General features: G+C 37.3%; 1 protein-coding gene across 1 annotated transcript in view; it reads left to right on the top strand.

Moving 5' to 3' along the window:
- Positions 1-1,480: 1,480 nt before the first annotated feature.
- DOCK2 (dedicator of cytokinesis 2) overlaps positions 1,481-16,859 on the top strand; it is a gene marked incomplete at both ends in the record, with an annotated part of 201,114 nt that continues 185,735 nt past the window's right edge. The window contains 4 exons of the mRNA XM_082006288.1: positions 1,481-1,520; positions 11,218-11,301; positions 14,068-14,108; positions 16,779-16,834. Coding sequence (XP_081862414.1) covers positions 1,481-1,520; positions 11,218-11,301; positions 14,068-14,108; positions 16,779-16,834 — 221 coding nt within the window. The remainder of the gene's footprint in view (positions 1,521-11,217; positions 11,302-14,067; positions 14,109-16,778; positions 16,835-16,859) is intronic.

Raw genomic sequence — 16,859 nt, 5'->3', positions numbered from 1 at the left:
GTTTGTTTGAGGTTACAGCTAGGACTTTTTCAGACACGGTCAGATGAGGAGACTGTCTTAGCTAGCTTAAGGGAAAGTGGCAGTAGGTGCCAGTAGCTAATGAGCTGCAAAAGCATCATCATGAAAGTATGACAGGAGGAAGCAAGAGCAGCTGTGCGCAATGCCGAGAGCGGGGCGGGGGGAAGGGGGTGGCAGGGGGGAAGCAGCAATGGCTTTGGAAGCTCGGGTTGTCAGGGCATGCGGGGTGGGGTGTTAAGAAGGGGGACGGGAGCTCCGAGGTGGGGACAGAGCTGTGCCTAAATGCCTGGTGGTGGTTAGATGGCTTGTAGTCTTTGCAGAATCACACCTGAGGTGGGAAAGATTGAGGGTGTCAGAAAAGTACAGCAAACTGGATCCCAGTTTGGAGGTGCAATTTGTGTATGTTGTTTCTTTAGATGGTTTCTTTTTGGAATATAGTAGTTTTGTATTACTTAGGTTTATCAGACCTACATGATAAAGCGTGTTTTTAAATGAGTGCTAGAAAGGAACAACTGTCCTCAGGACTTTTGTATTACAGGGAAACGTAATGAGGAAGAGCAATGTGGACTACGAAAATAAATGCAAGTCATGACCTTTATGCCAAATAGTATATGGGAAGGGGTGATTTACTGCAGCAGGGATTCAGAGGAGCAAGGAAGACAGTTATCGCTGGTTAGGAAGCTGTTATTCAAAATACATAGTAAGCTAAAAAGTGAAATAGTTCATCCTCAAAATCTTTTTTTTTGATAGATAAACAGTATCAATTGTGTGTTCCATGGAAAAGAAAGATTTGGAACTCTTAGATGAAGCAGATTGTCTGTAGACTTCACTTCAGTCACTTCAGTGTTCTGTCACTTCAGCTCTCTCATGAGAATTTCTTTATGAAAATTTTTTTTTTTAATTTTATGAAAAAAAATCCCCATTCCAGGACAGGTTAGATGACAGCAGTTTTTAAGACACAGTGTCTTGTGGAGTCAAATCTTTTCAAATCTGGTTTTGATGTCGTTTAAGAAATAAGGCCCACTTGACGTTTCAGAACAGAGCTAACTGATGTCTCAAGATTGTTCCTGCAGCTGGGCTTTGGACACAGCAGCCTTACAGCTCAGAGCTTAAGTTCAGGGGTGGTGCTGGAGAGGATTGGGGTGGGTTTTCTCTTTTTCTGCCTGCTTATGTGTACAGCCGGTATCGTGCAACAGAAACACCCGGTTTGGGATTCCCCTCCCCCATGACATGGGGCACAGTCTCCTGAGTTGAGAAAAGAGGAAGGAAGCTCAGAGCAGCAGCAAATCTCGCAGAACCCTCGCAGCTGCCTCAGCCTGTCTGCTGGTCCTCAGTGGCAGCGGCCGGGAAACAGATCTTGCTTCCAGTGCCTTTGTTCGTTACCCGTCTTGAAGTCTGCATCCTACAGATTTTGGTTCCCTTCGTGGCGGGCATCCTTCAGAGTCTCACGGATTCACGTACGATGGCACGATGGCACAAGACAGACAAGAGGAGTGGCGTGGGTATGTAACTTAGTAAACTGCCATTTGAGTTTTCTCTTCATAACTTCTGAACAGGATGTGGGCAGGTGTTTTCTCTAGGGCGATGAGTTAACACCCTCCACTTTACCATGGTGGCTTAGTTGAAATGATCAATTTTATACAAAGTTTTAATCTTTCAAATGGAATGACAAGAAGTAGGCGAGTGTCAGCCTAGGAGATGTAACCCTTCCACCCCACCACACACCCCCACCCCTCTCAAATCTTGGATTCTCACTGTACCGCAGCTTCTCCCGCCTTGACATTTTAGAAACAGACTGAATAAGTAGTATGTCGTACAATAAGTAGCAGCTAGAAGTTATGGGGAACAAATGCAGGGGAAGAGGAATTCTACAGTTGCTTCCGAGAGACTGTCTCTTGAGGTTGGTGTTACAGAAAAAACTGTACGTGACTTGGTAAGCAAGACTTTCTGGAAGGAAAGTCATCTTCCAGCATAAATTTTTCTTAAAATGAATGATATTAACTTGCATAAAGGACTGAATTGCTGTTTAAAAAAAAACAAAACCTTAAAACTAGAATCAAAGCTGAAGCATTTGAAAGAAATGTCCCGCTGAAGTTAACTGCAGGTTCTCAGTTCAGAAGACAGTCAATCTTGTACTACTTAGGTTTTATTTTACCTGCTAGTTCATAGTTATTAATCTCATCCCCAAATTCTTCTAAAAGACACTTTTTAAGAAGGCCAGAATATTTTGTGATATGCATTAAAAACAAAAAAACCCCACCCAACTGGTTTCATGAAATAAAATGAATCATCAAGGAATTAATAAGAAAAGAACATCTTCCTGTTCAACTCCCATGTGCAGCTGTAGCAGAATTGTGAAATTGAAGTAGCCTGTTCTGGTGGCAGTTTATATTACAAAATAAAGGGTGTAAATATTTTTTGTTTCAGTTTTACAAATAGTAGAAAGTACTTAATTTTTGCATGTGTTTTTCCAAAAGCTATCGATTGGGGACCACATGATGGATTTGGTGGATGTGGTCTCTTTTTCCCTACACTAGTGGCGGATGTTCTCTCGCATATGGATAAAAGTGCTAGACACTAATAATAGTAACAGGAATATAATAGGAATAATATATAAAAAGCTTCACTTGTAGCAGCTTTTCACAAGGAGCATTTTGTACCTGCGTGAGTCTCATGTAATTACAAAAAAGGTTTGCTGCTCTTGCACTATAATTTTTAACAGTATGGGGGCCAAATAGCCTGACTCGATGTTTAGCGTGATATAGGCTAGTTTTGCCTCTTTGTAACTTCATAGCCAATACAATCACCAAGTATACAAAACGCCAGTATGGTATAGTAGTCTCGATGGTATTTGAAAGGTGCAGCAAACTATACATAATAATGTGGGGTTTTTTTTACTTCATAAACGAATGGCAATCCAGTGAAGTTTGTTTTCATGAATACTACAATGCTCTTTGGAACAATTCACTGCACTGTTTGATTTAACATACGATATACAGAATATGCTATTTTGTATAGCAGTAGTCTTTTCTACCTCTAATCCAAGAATATTTATTTCAAAATAGTAAGCTTTTAACTGAATCACTTATCATGAACATGTTTATTTTAGTGCATAAAAAGAAATCAAATAATAGAAAATAGCATTTTAATACCATTAAAACTGCCATAGAGACAACACAAATTTTGGAGTTTTAAACAACTCACAAGGACTAAGTTTCAGTTGATCTGGCAATGCACCAGTGCTTTTGCTCTTCCCAGTTAAATATTACCAGCTCTAACAACTATAGCACTCTCACTTTAAAGTGAGTATGTATGATGTGTAGCTTGTAGGGTTATATCAGTGCAATCACAACTACGTACAGGTACCGCTTTCTGAAACGTGGTCTGCTAGAACCACTGTTTCTTCTTCTCTCACTCATCTACCTGGTAAGATTGTTGTCTCCTTCAATCTGGTTATTTCAGTTTAAAACAGACACTGAAATTCTTCAAAAAGGTCTATTAGCATAACAAGTCTGATTGTTACAACTGCTCATGTGCTAAAGACATACTTGGGTTACTCATGTTACTCACTTCACTGAATACTCTGCAATCTGTTGTATCATGTGGATGAGGAGTCCCGACACGTGGGAAGTTTCCAGGTGCCAACACAGTGACATGTAACTTCTGAATTAGGGGTTACAATTAACAGAAAAACTAACTTGCTGTCATATAAGCGTTTAGGACATCAGTGGTAGTTTTGTGTCAGGAGGAGTGAAGGTGAAAGCAAAATAAAACTTTTTTTTTTTATTTGTAACTTTGTAAAATGCAAATTAAGAAGCAGTCAGTTACACTTGACCTACTGTTGAGATCAGCTTAAAGAAACAAACAGCCACTATTTGACTAAAAGAAATCTGCAAACAGCATGAATAATGAGAAGGGATTATCAAATGCACCAAATAGGAAATGGTGCAATTGATTACTTGTATCTTTAAGGAACTTTGCTCGTGTTTAAAAACAGACAACAGATTTATCAAAGCTTTGATAAATTTCCTTTAACTAGATAAAGGAAGTGATATATCCAGTTTGTGAAGCAGCATATGGACTTCTGCCTTATACTCTCTTAATTCTCAAAGATTATACCTTTTCCTTGGTATGCATTAAAAAAAAAGTAAACCTGCTTAGCCGTGAAGTAACTTGCTCAAGAACAAAGACTGTGCACCCTTGCCTGTGCAGGATTAATAAGAGGCCAAATGAGATTAGACCTACTGTTTATAGAAATAATTCCTTAAGTTTCATGGCTGTGAGGCTTAGAGTAAATATATTTAGTTTGTAGAATTTGTAGCTGGCAGATATCGGATCTTAAGGAATCTATGACTAGGCATTTAGAAACTGAAAAATAACAGTAGCTTTTTAGCGTTGTCACATGTAGTTTCAATATAGATTTCCCTCCACTGTAGTTACCATAAACATAACCATTTATTGCACTGCTCTGCAAACTGTACTAGATGTGTCCTCCGTGCCTATTGAACTTCTTGAAGAAGTGTAGGTATGATTGTGCTTCTCAATGGGAAGTCCAAAACAGAATTTAGATCTCAAGTAGGTCACTGGGGAGAACTGACACTGCAGACAGGGTGGTATTTCCTTTACCCTGTGCTTGCTTTCCTGCTGTTCTAGGCTACAAGCACTTACATGATTTTGATGTAAAAGAGAATCTGTGCAAGCTGTGTCATCATGTGTGGTAATAGTACTACCACTTGCTGTCTCTTTGCTCACCCCAAATAAGTTCGTTTACTGGGTTAAAGGTTCTTCTGTTAAACATTGTATTATAAGGTTTTTTATACTTTGTAAAAAAATCACAATAGTAGCCATGTGTGCAGTTTAGTCTGCTGCAAAGCAGAATAGGGAAAATGCGAACAATAGACAAATGGATTTTCCAACAATAATATAATACTAGTTATATAAGTACTCATACATGTGACATGTCTTCGTGTACATGTAGGTTGTCTTCAATAGGGAGTGTTCCACTTCTGCTTTTGCACAATTGCCTTAAGTTAATAGATAACTAAAAATTAAATAAGCTCTAGTTTATACCCAGGAGTTCCTTTTCTTAGCCAAGCTTTTGGCTCACAGCCTGTTTTAAGTTCCTTTATTTATCCTGGAAACTAAATGTATTTGTTATTTCCTTATATAAGTTAGTGAGAATAGTGGGGAGAATCTTTCACCCAGAATAACTTATAAAAATTTTATTAAAAACCCAAACTAGAAAGAAAAAAACAAACGCTAAACACACACACATATCCCCCCCCCAAGTTGTCTTGTCCTGTACACCCCCTTGCTCCCCAAAAAGCCCCCCAACAAATCAACTGGGGAAACAGTCACACTAAGGATTTTGTTGCAGGCTTTTTTGGATGTGCGTTCAAAGAGGTTTTTGGAAATTAAATTTATGCACTTAGAAATTGGAGGGAAAATAGTCTAATTGCTAAACTTTACTTATAGGAAACTCAGGGGATAGTGAGGCCTGGAATATGGGGTATTGACCACTATAGTCACAAAGGAAGTGCTTTTTGAATTTAAGGTCTGTTGTAAGCACACCTCTTGTGTCTCAGGAAAAGCTAGAAACATGGGCAAACTGAGTCTATCGAGACATGAAGTCTGTGAAAGTTGACAAGTTTTTTTCAATAATACAGCCTGGAAGCTTTTTGACCATATAGGGCTATTTTGTCTTCTGTTTTTGGAAATCTTTTTTTTCAAGTCTCTGATGAATGATTCTCACGTTGAATTTCTAAGTTTTTTACTAGAAGCGTGCCTGATGCCTTCAGTTTCCACTGATGAGCAGAGTTTCAGTTTGAGAGCAATTTCAGCTTGAGAATGTTTGGCCCAATCTGCTTTGGAAGAGCACTAGTATGCTGAGTAGATTTGGAACACCACGCAATCCCTTGGTTATGGTAGAATGCAGGCTACGTGTGCCCACTTTTGTATTTTACTTAAATAGGGTGCTCCAGGTATTCAGCTTTGCACTTTTGTACTTACATGGTCTGTAGCCCCTGAAAGCAACAGACTGTTCTAGCTGCTTGGGAAACAACAGCAGACTCATGAAGTATATCTTACTGCAAAAGGCAGACTGAAGTAAGATGAAGACAAAGATGGGAAAGGAATCTCTTAATCCACTTCATCTCTTCTTTCTTTTAAGAAAAGGGAAAAAGCACAGTTAAACACTCTGTTCTTCATAAAGACTTCTAAGAAAAATGACCATGCTACTATTTGCTATGAAAACGTAAAGAGTCAGATACAGTATCTGCCTACAACTAGCTGGGTATGTTAGAACTTCCTGGTTCTTAGAATCTGTACTGGCTTTATTGTGTTTAAGAAGGAAAATAAGTAGCTCAAGTCATCTAAAACCTCCATCTGGCTTGAAGGTTAAGCATGCGAAGAAGTCTGTATTCGACTGTTATCTGAGATAACAGCTTGTTTTCTGAGAACTGAAGAGTTACCCTTTGCTGAGCATGATTTGCAATAAATAAAATTAGCCTTTAACCTGCCTTGAGTTTTGGTACATGTCTCTGACCTGTGAAATACTCATTAGAACTGCGTCCATGTCATGTTCTTTACAGGACACTTGCTCTGTGAGATTCAAGGGGAGATCCTTAACTCAGAAATACTGGAACACAAGTTTTGTAGCTTTCTTTCCAGAAGTCAAGAAATGCTGTTAGGACTGCATAATATTTTCACATGAGCTTTGTCAGTGTCCTTGCTGAGTAATTTCACCCTGTTTTCATGAGAAGAAAATGGTAACTATACACAAAGAATTGATCTGTAAGGAAAGAAGGTACTACTTTTACATTACTACTCATAAAAGAAAAGTTGTCATATTCCAAAAATAAAATTGAATGGGATTCTTGCTGAGCTATTAATTAGTAGTTGTTTGAATGTGCAAAACAGTTCATGAGTTATTACATAGAAATCATTTGTGATATTCCTCCTATTATGGTAAAGTGAAATTAAGAGCTGGTTCAGCAAAGCTATACCTTGGAAATATTTTTCAAATTCTGTTTAAGTGGAAGGGTGGAAAGTAGCCACGGAAATCAACTTGAAACATGGGTTATTATTAAAAGGTGAGTCTTAAAATTGAAACAACATAATACTTGTGTTTGTTACAAAGAACAGGGCAGGAACTTCACATGAAGGAAAACCAGCAGGAAAGACAGGTAGGAAGATTAGGATAATAAATGGCTTCAGTCTTACAGGTCTGTAGGATTTTCCTTGCTCAAAGCTGCCATCTTACATTAGCTTAAAGTCTGATCATGTGAATAGCAAGAACCTGGGTTTTTGAAGTACATAAATACTGAGGAAATCCAGCTTTTTGAGGAAGGGATTCTAGTACCTGGATTACCGTGAGTTTTCTAGACTGTTTTTTGTGTTCATGTTCCCAAATAAGGTACAAAGTACAATTTGCCGGTCATCTTCTAAATTGAGGGCATATAATTTAAATTATAATATGTTAACTGTACTTCTGTCTCAATCTGCAGTTGCTTGAATTTATAATTGATCAGGAACCCTACTCTGGACATAGAGTGACTTAGATTTACCTTGTGTCTTGGAATATCATGAGAAATGTCCTCTACAGATTTTCATTACTCTACTTTGGAAAACATGTACATACCTATGTGACTTAATGGAACAAGCTTTAAAGACATGCACATACTCAACTGCATACACATGTATCTATCTGTGCATATCATATCCGACAGATGTGGCTTTAATAGGTATGTAGGAGTTAAATGGAAACATAGGAATTTTCTTCAGTCTTCGTACTCATTTTTTGCTGCTGGGATGGCCACTGCTAGACGTCTTTACTTAGGTCTGGATGGCCATACGTGTGAGTGATAGCAGAATTAGACACGGAAGCTTCTTACATCGTTACAGCACATATTGTTTGGCTGAAGAAAGGATTCTTTAGGCATGCTTCATGGGAATGATGGGAATCGCTTCCATCTTCCTGAGGTATAATTCAAAGCCAACTTGTACCTGAGCAGAGTTCAGTTTGGAAAACCTTCTTAGGTTAGCAGTTTGACCTGGTGTTTCTTAGACTTGCTTTCAGAAGCAATATTGGGGTTTGTGGTGTGCTGGCTTTCAGCTCATCTCCTGAGGGAGCTAAAACAAACACCTGGAATCTAAGGGGGTTTTGCCTTGGTTGGTTGGTTTGTTTTCTGTGTGTCGTGTGTGTGTGTGTCCTGCTATAAAATTACCACTGAGGTTATGGTGAGCTATAAAAAGACTTTTTCAAAAAAGCTCTAAAAGTTTTTATTCTTTGCTGATCTGGGAGGAAATCTGCTAACTGTACTCTCAATGAATCTTAATGTCCATATTTAGGAACACTGTCTTAAGGCTGGAGTTCCTGGGCATTTTCGGTGCTGTCCTGGGAGAATCTGACAGCATCTGTGTACAGCTGTGCTATTGATGGGAACACCTTAGCCTGATGGTGGCTGCTGGGGAGGGCCTATGCTGTCCAGATCTCTCCCACTAATCTTATCGGCATGACATCAGTTGTTCCTGAGGTCAGTAATTGCTGTTGGGATTTAGAATGAGTGCTGGGGTTTTCAAGCAGGCCACCTTCTGTGCCTTGAGGATAGTCTCCTTTTGTATTTATGGCTGGGATAGAGGATGCCAGGGAGTGGAGTGGCAGAAAGCTCTTCACAGTGATTTGAAGGGGCCTCTCTTTGTATTGGCTGAAGAATGTATTTTTTAAAGAAAATGGTTGTGAATATCGACCAAAAAAACCTTTACAATCATGCAGGGTTTCTTTATATACTATTTCTGAAGAGCAAAACAAATGAAGTACACGTTTTTGCACACAAAACCACACACACACACACACAACCCCAAAGATCTCAACAATGGAGAGAACTGGAGGAAAGGGAACCCTCCTCTTGGCTGGTGAACTCTGAGGTGATACTTGCAGTATAAGAGGGTCACAGTTTGTAAGGGAAATAATATTAGTCACAGCTGACAGAAGATACAGTTGGATAATCGTCAAATTTTCATTCAGAGTTAATAATTCAAAAATTAGCAGATGCGATAATCAAGCTGTCTGATGCTGTAGATAATACACCTGGAGGTAGCTGATGGTAATAGGTTGGTTGTTTATCGAGTTTTTTGCAATGGTATACAGGAGATAATTTTGTATCATGAAATGTCTGGTTAGATCTATAGCTTAAAACATTGTAAAGGAATTTGTTAAACTCATCCTACCAAACAATCCAAATTCTACGGTAAAATCTCTCTCTTTAAGTTTCCACTTACTCATTTAGAAAAGTCTTAGCTGATACAGCCACTTCCTTTGTCAGTTTGTTACTGCACTTTTCAGATTTAATTGCTGTTAAATGAAGTTTTTAAGAGAGCAAAAGCAATATGCAGTGTGAATATATGAGTCAGTAATTTGCATCTGTATTTTGAGACAAATACAACATTTCAGGAAAACACAGCACCCCTCCTTACAGCCCCCCCCCCCCCAACACTCGAGTGGAAACATATCTTTAAGCATCATGATAACTTAGGAGGGTTGATTTGCCATCTTCTATTTCTTTAAATCTGTGTCAACACTAATGAAAGGAAGCCAGTCAGAATACAACTACACATCTACTATACACATCTACTACTTGAGTTTTGTGTTGAGCTAAGGCAGTTCTCTGAGGATCACTGGGGAAGTGTCTTCAAGATTCTCTTGAATAAATGGCTGAATCTGGACAGCAGAGCCTCACTTGAAAGTTTAGGGTTTTCTTTTCCTTTTTTTCTCCCCCCATATGTTTAATGATTCAGCCCTGCTCTACCCAACCAGGAGAAGGAACTAGTGGGAAGGCCTCTTCATGGCAACAAAAATAAGAACTTATTTCTGGTCCAATAAGCCTCTTAATTAAATCTGAAATGCCTCCTAATTTCTGTTCCAAAAATATAATGAACGTAATAATGGCAAAAGAAACAAGATACACAATTTATGGAACACTTGAAAAAGTGAAGAGGATGAATCTATTTAGCTCTACACTTCTACCTTAGGCAATTTCATGGAAGGCAATTTAAATTGAGACTTTTTACTTAAACATTTTACTTAAAATTATGTTTAATGTGACAGTATACATTTTGGCCTACAGAAGTGAATATCCTGCTTCAGAAGCCTGGAGGGGCAAGCAAAAGGAACGTAGGAATATACTGAAGTAGGCTCAGCTTTCTAGATCAGTCTTCCCCTAGTCCAAAATACTGCAAGATTGGATGCTCTGTATGTGAGGATGGATTGGGACACTGTCATGAGAAAAGGAATAAAACTCTGCCGACTGATACCTTTACTGTACAACAGAGGCCACGGTTAGTCGCTGGTTACTGTTGCTACTTGTACAATTTAATTGTGGTTTCAGGCTTACATGTTTTAATCGGTTTCTCTGCATGATACTAGCTTCAATAACCACTTCTACTCTAAAGCTTCTACTATAAAAGTCTATAACCAACCCCATGAAGAAAAACTATACAGAAACAAATGCTTACCATAGCAGCCCACATCCTGTAGCCATAAAATGTAAGAACTAGTGAAGAAGCTTATTTTCTTGAATTCTTTCTGAAACGTAGCTGTTTCTTAACCACATGTAGCTAAACTTCTGATTAGAATGCTTTTAGAATCTGCTGCTCCTGTGTTCTTTTCAGAGTGATTAAATACAGAAAATTACAAAACTACTGTTTCCATATGAAACAGTTTCATGTCAAGGTGCAGTATCTAAACACAGGGAAGAATTCAGTAAATTCAGTTTTCATATGCATCTCTGTGCCCCTCCTCACCAATGTTGCCATAAATTTCTGTAAACTGTGCATTTAAATTCTTAGTCAGACCAGTAGACTAACAATTTTCCAGCGTAATGAACATGTATATATTGAAGACCGGCATCTAAATAGGTGCTATTAAATCCTGTGCAGAGCAGTTATAAATAGTTTGTTTTCATGCATATGCTGGGCTTTTTTGTTTGCAGCACCTGTCATTTCCAATACCTTTGCCTTTTCACAAGAAAAGAGATTAAGTAATGGTAACAGATGAAGCTTGTTGATAGAATTATGGTTGTGTGTGTTTATCCTACTGTATTTATTCTAGTATCAGAATCTTAATAACCATGTGTGTTTTTCACTACAAGTGTACTGTATGGCTGTATTGAAAAACAGTATTTTTGTCATTTAATTTTTCAGCTATATACAATTTCAAAGGCACAGGAACACTGCAACTGCCTCTACAGATTGGTGATGTAGTCCATATCTTGGAGTCCTCTGAAGGTAAGTCAGTTGCCTTCAGGCTACAGGTTTCTCTGTGTGAATAACTTAATCCTTTTTGTCTAATGCTCTTATTTGTATTATTGGTGGTAGTCTATTTTGAGCCAAAATCAGAAATGTTATGGTATGTGTGGTTTATTTGGGAAGCCGTTACCAAATAAGGAAGTCATCAAGGTCAATATAGAGTTTGTGAATTTCATACCAGCTTGTAATGTACCTGATGGAAGTTATGTCAGATTTGACTGAAGTTTTGATGGAGTTCATTTTTGCCTCTAAACTAAATATTTGTTGCTAGGAGATACTCAGCACTCTAGTCATCCTCTAGTATAAGATGGAAATCTAGTATGTTAAAGTAGTCTGTAGGTCAGCATCATAGAGACACTTCTGAAAACGAGCCAACTTATTGAACATGCTAAACAGCACAAGTTCAAGTCCAGTCATGCACCATAGATAATCAATATGCTGATCCAAACTTATGTTGTTGTTATGTTGACCTATCTGGCCAACTGGCATAAGCCTAAAATAAATACAAGCAGTGGAAGAATGAGTGAACATAAATGTCTGTACATTTGTGAAGCTGAATTAATTGTTGATATTGTAGTGATGTGGTATTCCTCCATATTGATTTGACCTGTACCTTCGCACTTACTGAATTCTCTACCAAGTCTGACAGAGCTACTTACGTTTTTATTAGTATAATGCAACAAAGGTGCAATTATTATCACTAACTCAACACTTAGATATCTGCAAATATTATTGTAATTGTAAGTTATTTTCAGTGTGCAGTGATGTTCTTGACCAGGTAGAAGTTTAAAAAAAATTAAGGAATTGCTTCAAGCTTTGCAAAATGTATTGTAAAATTATCTTAATCCTACTTCCACTGTCAGTTGTATCTTATTAACTGTAGTTATGTTAAAAAGAAAGAGCAACTGCTGCATTATGCAGTTCTAGAAACAGCTCAGTGTTAAAAGACAGTTCGTATGTTGTGGTCATAAGGCCGCAAAGAATCTGAAGCTGTTTGAGCCCAGCCCATTCCACTCCACTGAGCTCTAGGTTGTTTTGCATGGAAACTAGATATTCAAGAGAAGAGCATCTGAGAAACCATTCCTCCAATGTTTTGGAAAACAGAAGCATATTTTTCTCTTTTTCTTCTATTTGTAAGAGAAAGTATCTCTAAGCATCCGTGAAAATACTGATGTCACTCATCAGACTACTAGTCAACAGATGCATGTCCTCACCTAAAACATGAAAGGTCTGCATCAACACAGACCTGGCAAGTTGAGTGGTGATCTTACAGCGTTATTTTTTATCCAGAAGTCTTTTCTGAATCCTCTGCCCTTAACATGCTATGTCAGAGCTTGCTTTATGAAATATGTTTGTCAGTGAAGAAGTAGAATCTTTCATGTGCAAGTGAGGAAGTTCATCTTTTATCAGATATCTTAAAAATATGCTGCCAGCTGCAGCTGAAGAGTAACCAACAGTAATAGGATTTTTTTCCTGTGCTCATTTCATATGGTATTTTACTTTGTTTTGCATATACAAACTATATGCACAGAACATATGTGTGCAGTCACAGCAAACAGGATGAAATAGGTTTTACACATTTGGTTTTAAATGGGAGACTACATGCAAATAATTCAGTAGAAGTAAGTTGGAAGTCTTATTGTTGAGAAGATACTGGAAAAAAAATCCCAGTGCTTAGAAACCTGAAAAAAATCTGTCCTGAGTCTGTCTTTGAGGTCAGTGGTTCTCCTGAGACTTTTAACATTGCCTTTCTCACAGTACTGTTTGGGGTTTGGGATTTTTTTTTTAATGCTTTGGTTGCATGGCTGAAATACCTGTGCTGTGTTAGAAATGGTGAGAGAAAAGGTGGTAGGGAAGAGATAATATCTGTTCATGAAATTATAGTCAGAAAATGTACTTTTAGTCTTCAAATGCTTTCTCTGGGGTGAGATCGAAGTAGTATTCAACTCTGTTGCTGTGCAGGTCGTGTTTGATGACGGAATGTGGCTTCTGCTGTAATTTAGTAGGTTGAACTCTTCATTTTATATTCATTATAGAAGTTTATTGTGATTTAACGGAGGCATAGAAGGAACAAAGTCTGAATTAGTATTTTAATTGCCACCACTGCAATACTGCATTTCTTTCAAAAAGGAGTTTCTAGTTATGAATGGAGCTGAATCCCCTTAATAGCCCTTAATTTTCTTGAGTTTCTAACTTGAATTGTACACTAGGAAGCTGCTTATTCGAGTTGGGTCCAAAATCTGTAATTTCTCATGGCAGAAAAATGGCCTAGTCTTCTTACATTCAAGGAAACTGGATAAATAACAGCATGTACTGTACTGGATTAATACTACACCTAGAACACAATCAGAAGATCTACGATCTTCATGGGCTACCTGGTATCATGAGTGATCTTGATTGAGACAGATACATATATATATGTGTGTGTTATATATTACATTACAAAACAGCTTATCCTACCTTTTTTACGTGAGCATGGGGGTGTTAAATTCCATGTAAGATTATTTGTACTCGCAATGCAAGACTTGAAAGTAGACCATATAATCATACTTGCTAATGTGCAAGTCATGCCAAATATGCTTCCTGATATTCACTTTACATTCATCTATGTATTTTTGAAGTAACTATTAATTTTTAAACATCCTATGCTAGGATAGTTCTTACATGAAACAAAAACCATGACTTCCTATATGCTTTTTTATGCATGTGTGTTGTCATACTAAGTGCACTCCTTCTTCCTTTTAGATTGGTACAAAGGTTACCTAGTGAGACACAAAGGATCAGAGGTAAGACCACGCTATTCATTCCCCTGAGGCTATTTTCAAGCAATCAACCCATGAATTGGGGTTTTTAGTATCTCTTATTAGACAGTCATATTCTGATCTCTGAAGTCAGCTATCTCCATTCTCTTTCAAAATTAATACAATGATCAGTGTTTGTCCTGGACAATGTTGGTAAATATTAGAAGTAAGGACTGGGAGAAGCAGGTCAATGAATAAAAAATTACTGTGCCTTCCGGTTCACAGACTGCTGAATGCATCATTTGAAATAAGTTTTGGAGTTAATTTACTGCTAGATGTGTCTGTTTCAGCACTTTTTTCTAAGAATACTTTAGGCTACATTCAATCTAAACAACTCCCATCAGGCTTAAATTCTTAAATAGATCTCCAATATGCAAAAACCATATTAATTAAAAAAAGTCAGTATTCTTACACCTAAAGACAGAAAGCCACAAATGAATACTTTTTACCCTCGGCATGGTGACTCCTGAGTTAGGTAACAAGAAAATTACTTTTTAGTTTCAAACGCACTTTTCTAGAAGAAAAGCCATTTTTTGAAACTTGCTCTTAGTATCAGATTTTTTTGCAGCAATGCAAAGGTGTTTGCAAGTTAGACACTCATGCCTTATATTACAGTAAAAATGCTTCATGGCAATTGCTTCTCTGTAGCCTGGAAAAAGGATGTATAAAACCTTCACAGCCACTTAAAAAGAGATATCTGGGGAGCAAAGGGACAGTTGTTGGCAAAGAACAAAAAAAAATCACAACAGTCTTAACTTGTACATTTCTCCTTTTTCTTATTTTGTATTCAATGGCTTGCAGGTATTAGCAGTAAGTTGCGTTAACTTAGAGCAACTAATTTGTGTCTATTTTCCAACTGTATGTGATTGATAGTAAAATATTTTAGTTTCCTTTTGGAAGTATTAGATGCTTGATTTACTATTTCACTTCATTGGTCAATCACTGCACATCCTAACAGACAGAAGTATGAATAATTATTTGTGATAATTATGCATAATTGTTTTCGCTAGACTTCTACCTGTTGTTTGCATGTTCTATGAGCACCAATATGTTTGCATAGTACATCTTATTGTTTGCTTTGATTTCTAGCTCATCACAGATGAGATGGAAGCCAGGCTAGTGATAAGGTAGTTCACCATAATAAGTTCTTGATACAGCATAGTATTTCAGTGGAAGCTACCCAGAGTATTTACTATCAGCTGGGTTGATCTGCAATAATTGAGGGTGGATCTGAGAGAATGGCTAAACACCCTTCCATCCTGTCCCATACTGTAACTGTGTTTTAAATACTCCTGTGACATTTCTTTTGACTCAAAATGCTCCTGCTGTTTATTCTAATTAAATTTTTTATTTTATTAAAATTTAGTCTAAAACTAAAAAGGGAAATACCAGAACTAACCACTTCCTTTTAACTAATTCTTAATATTGCTAAAGGGTTTCATCAAGGTCAACAAGCACAACATGTTTTAAGAAGTATTATTGATTTCATATACTAAGATTTCACTAAATTTACTATTAATAGGACCTTCTTTTTTACTTTGCTTCTTCATGGACTGTTTTGAACTTAAATCTTAATGAAAAACTGTGGAAGTGATAAGGCATGATTGTGCTTTGATTAAGATCCAGTGCTAAAAGAAAATGGCTAGAAAAGCTGAAGTCTAATTGAGAGAAAGACTTTACAAAGTACTGCATGTGAATGTCAGTTATTGAATTTTTGTAGTTAATGTGAGGATTGTCATGGATAGATGACATTCTTTTAAGATGACTTAAAACATTCTAGCTGTTGTAGAACATGGACACATTGTATTAGATCATTTTGTCTGGTGATCTTTTTTTTTCCACATAGGTCAGTTAAAAATGCATGTTGACAATGTCATGAAATCTGTTGCTTCCTTTGCTACATCTTGCTGGCCATCTTACTGCATGGCCCTAGGTAGTACAAAATGAGACCATAATCTTAATTGCAGTGGTACCATGTATACGTAGGAGCACTGAGAGTTTATGGCTTTACTAAGTGTCTCCCTTCTTTGTGCATTGCAAATGAAAGGTAGTTCTTTTTTCTTAAAGCAATTTTAGTCTTACACACAGTGATCTTAGTTTTTATGCTCCAAAGTAAACGTTGAGTTTACTATCCTTCACGTCAGTGGCCATTTTGCTATTCATCCAGAGTGACTTCCTCTGTCTATCAATATTTCTTTTACCAGATGCAATGATCCTCTATCACCGTCTCTCCTTTGGTTTGATAATCAAGCTGAGCTCTAAGTTAGACTACATTTTTTTTCTGGAACAAGAGATTTATGGGCTGGTGCACAGAAAAAATGTTTCTTTACTGTATTTACACTGTAGGTACTGTTTTCTGGGCGAGTAGATGGGTGGACGGGGGTGGAAGACCATGTTTCTTCTGTAATCTTATGCATTCTGTGTTTGCGGAAAAGTATATGACAAAACTTTTAATATTTTTATGTCAAACAGAAATGCATCTAGCTGGACAGAAAACTAGATAGGCAGCAGTTAATTGGGATATTACAGTTTATGTTCATAGTCATGGTTTTATGAAGAAAATTTAGAAGAAGTGGGTTTTGGAAAGTTCTCATTTGTTACTTAAATGATCTTAGACAATAAGAGTGGATTGTATTTTTTTTTCTCCTCCAACAGGGAATATTTCCTAAATCTTTCATCCACATCAAGGAAGTTACTGTTGAAAAGAAAAGGTATTGAATTTAACTGTTTTATTAC

Source organism: Phaethon aethereus, assembly GCF_964289735.1.
Source record: "Phaethon aethereus genome assembly, chromosome: 14".
NCBI classification, from domain to species: domain Eukaryota; kingdom Metazoa; phylum Chordata; class Aves; order Phaethontiformes; family Phaethontidae; genus Phaethon; species Phaethon aethereus.
Note: the sequence above shows the minus strand (reverse complement) of the source record. Positions and strands in the feature narration are given on the sequence as shown.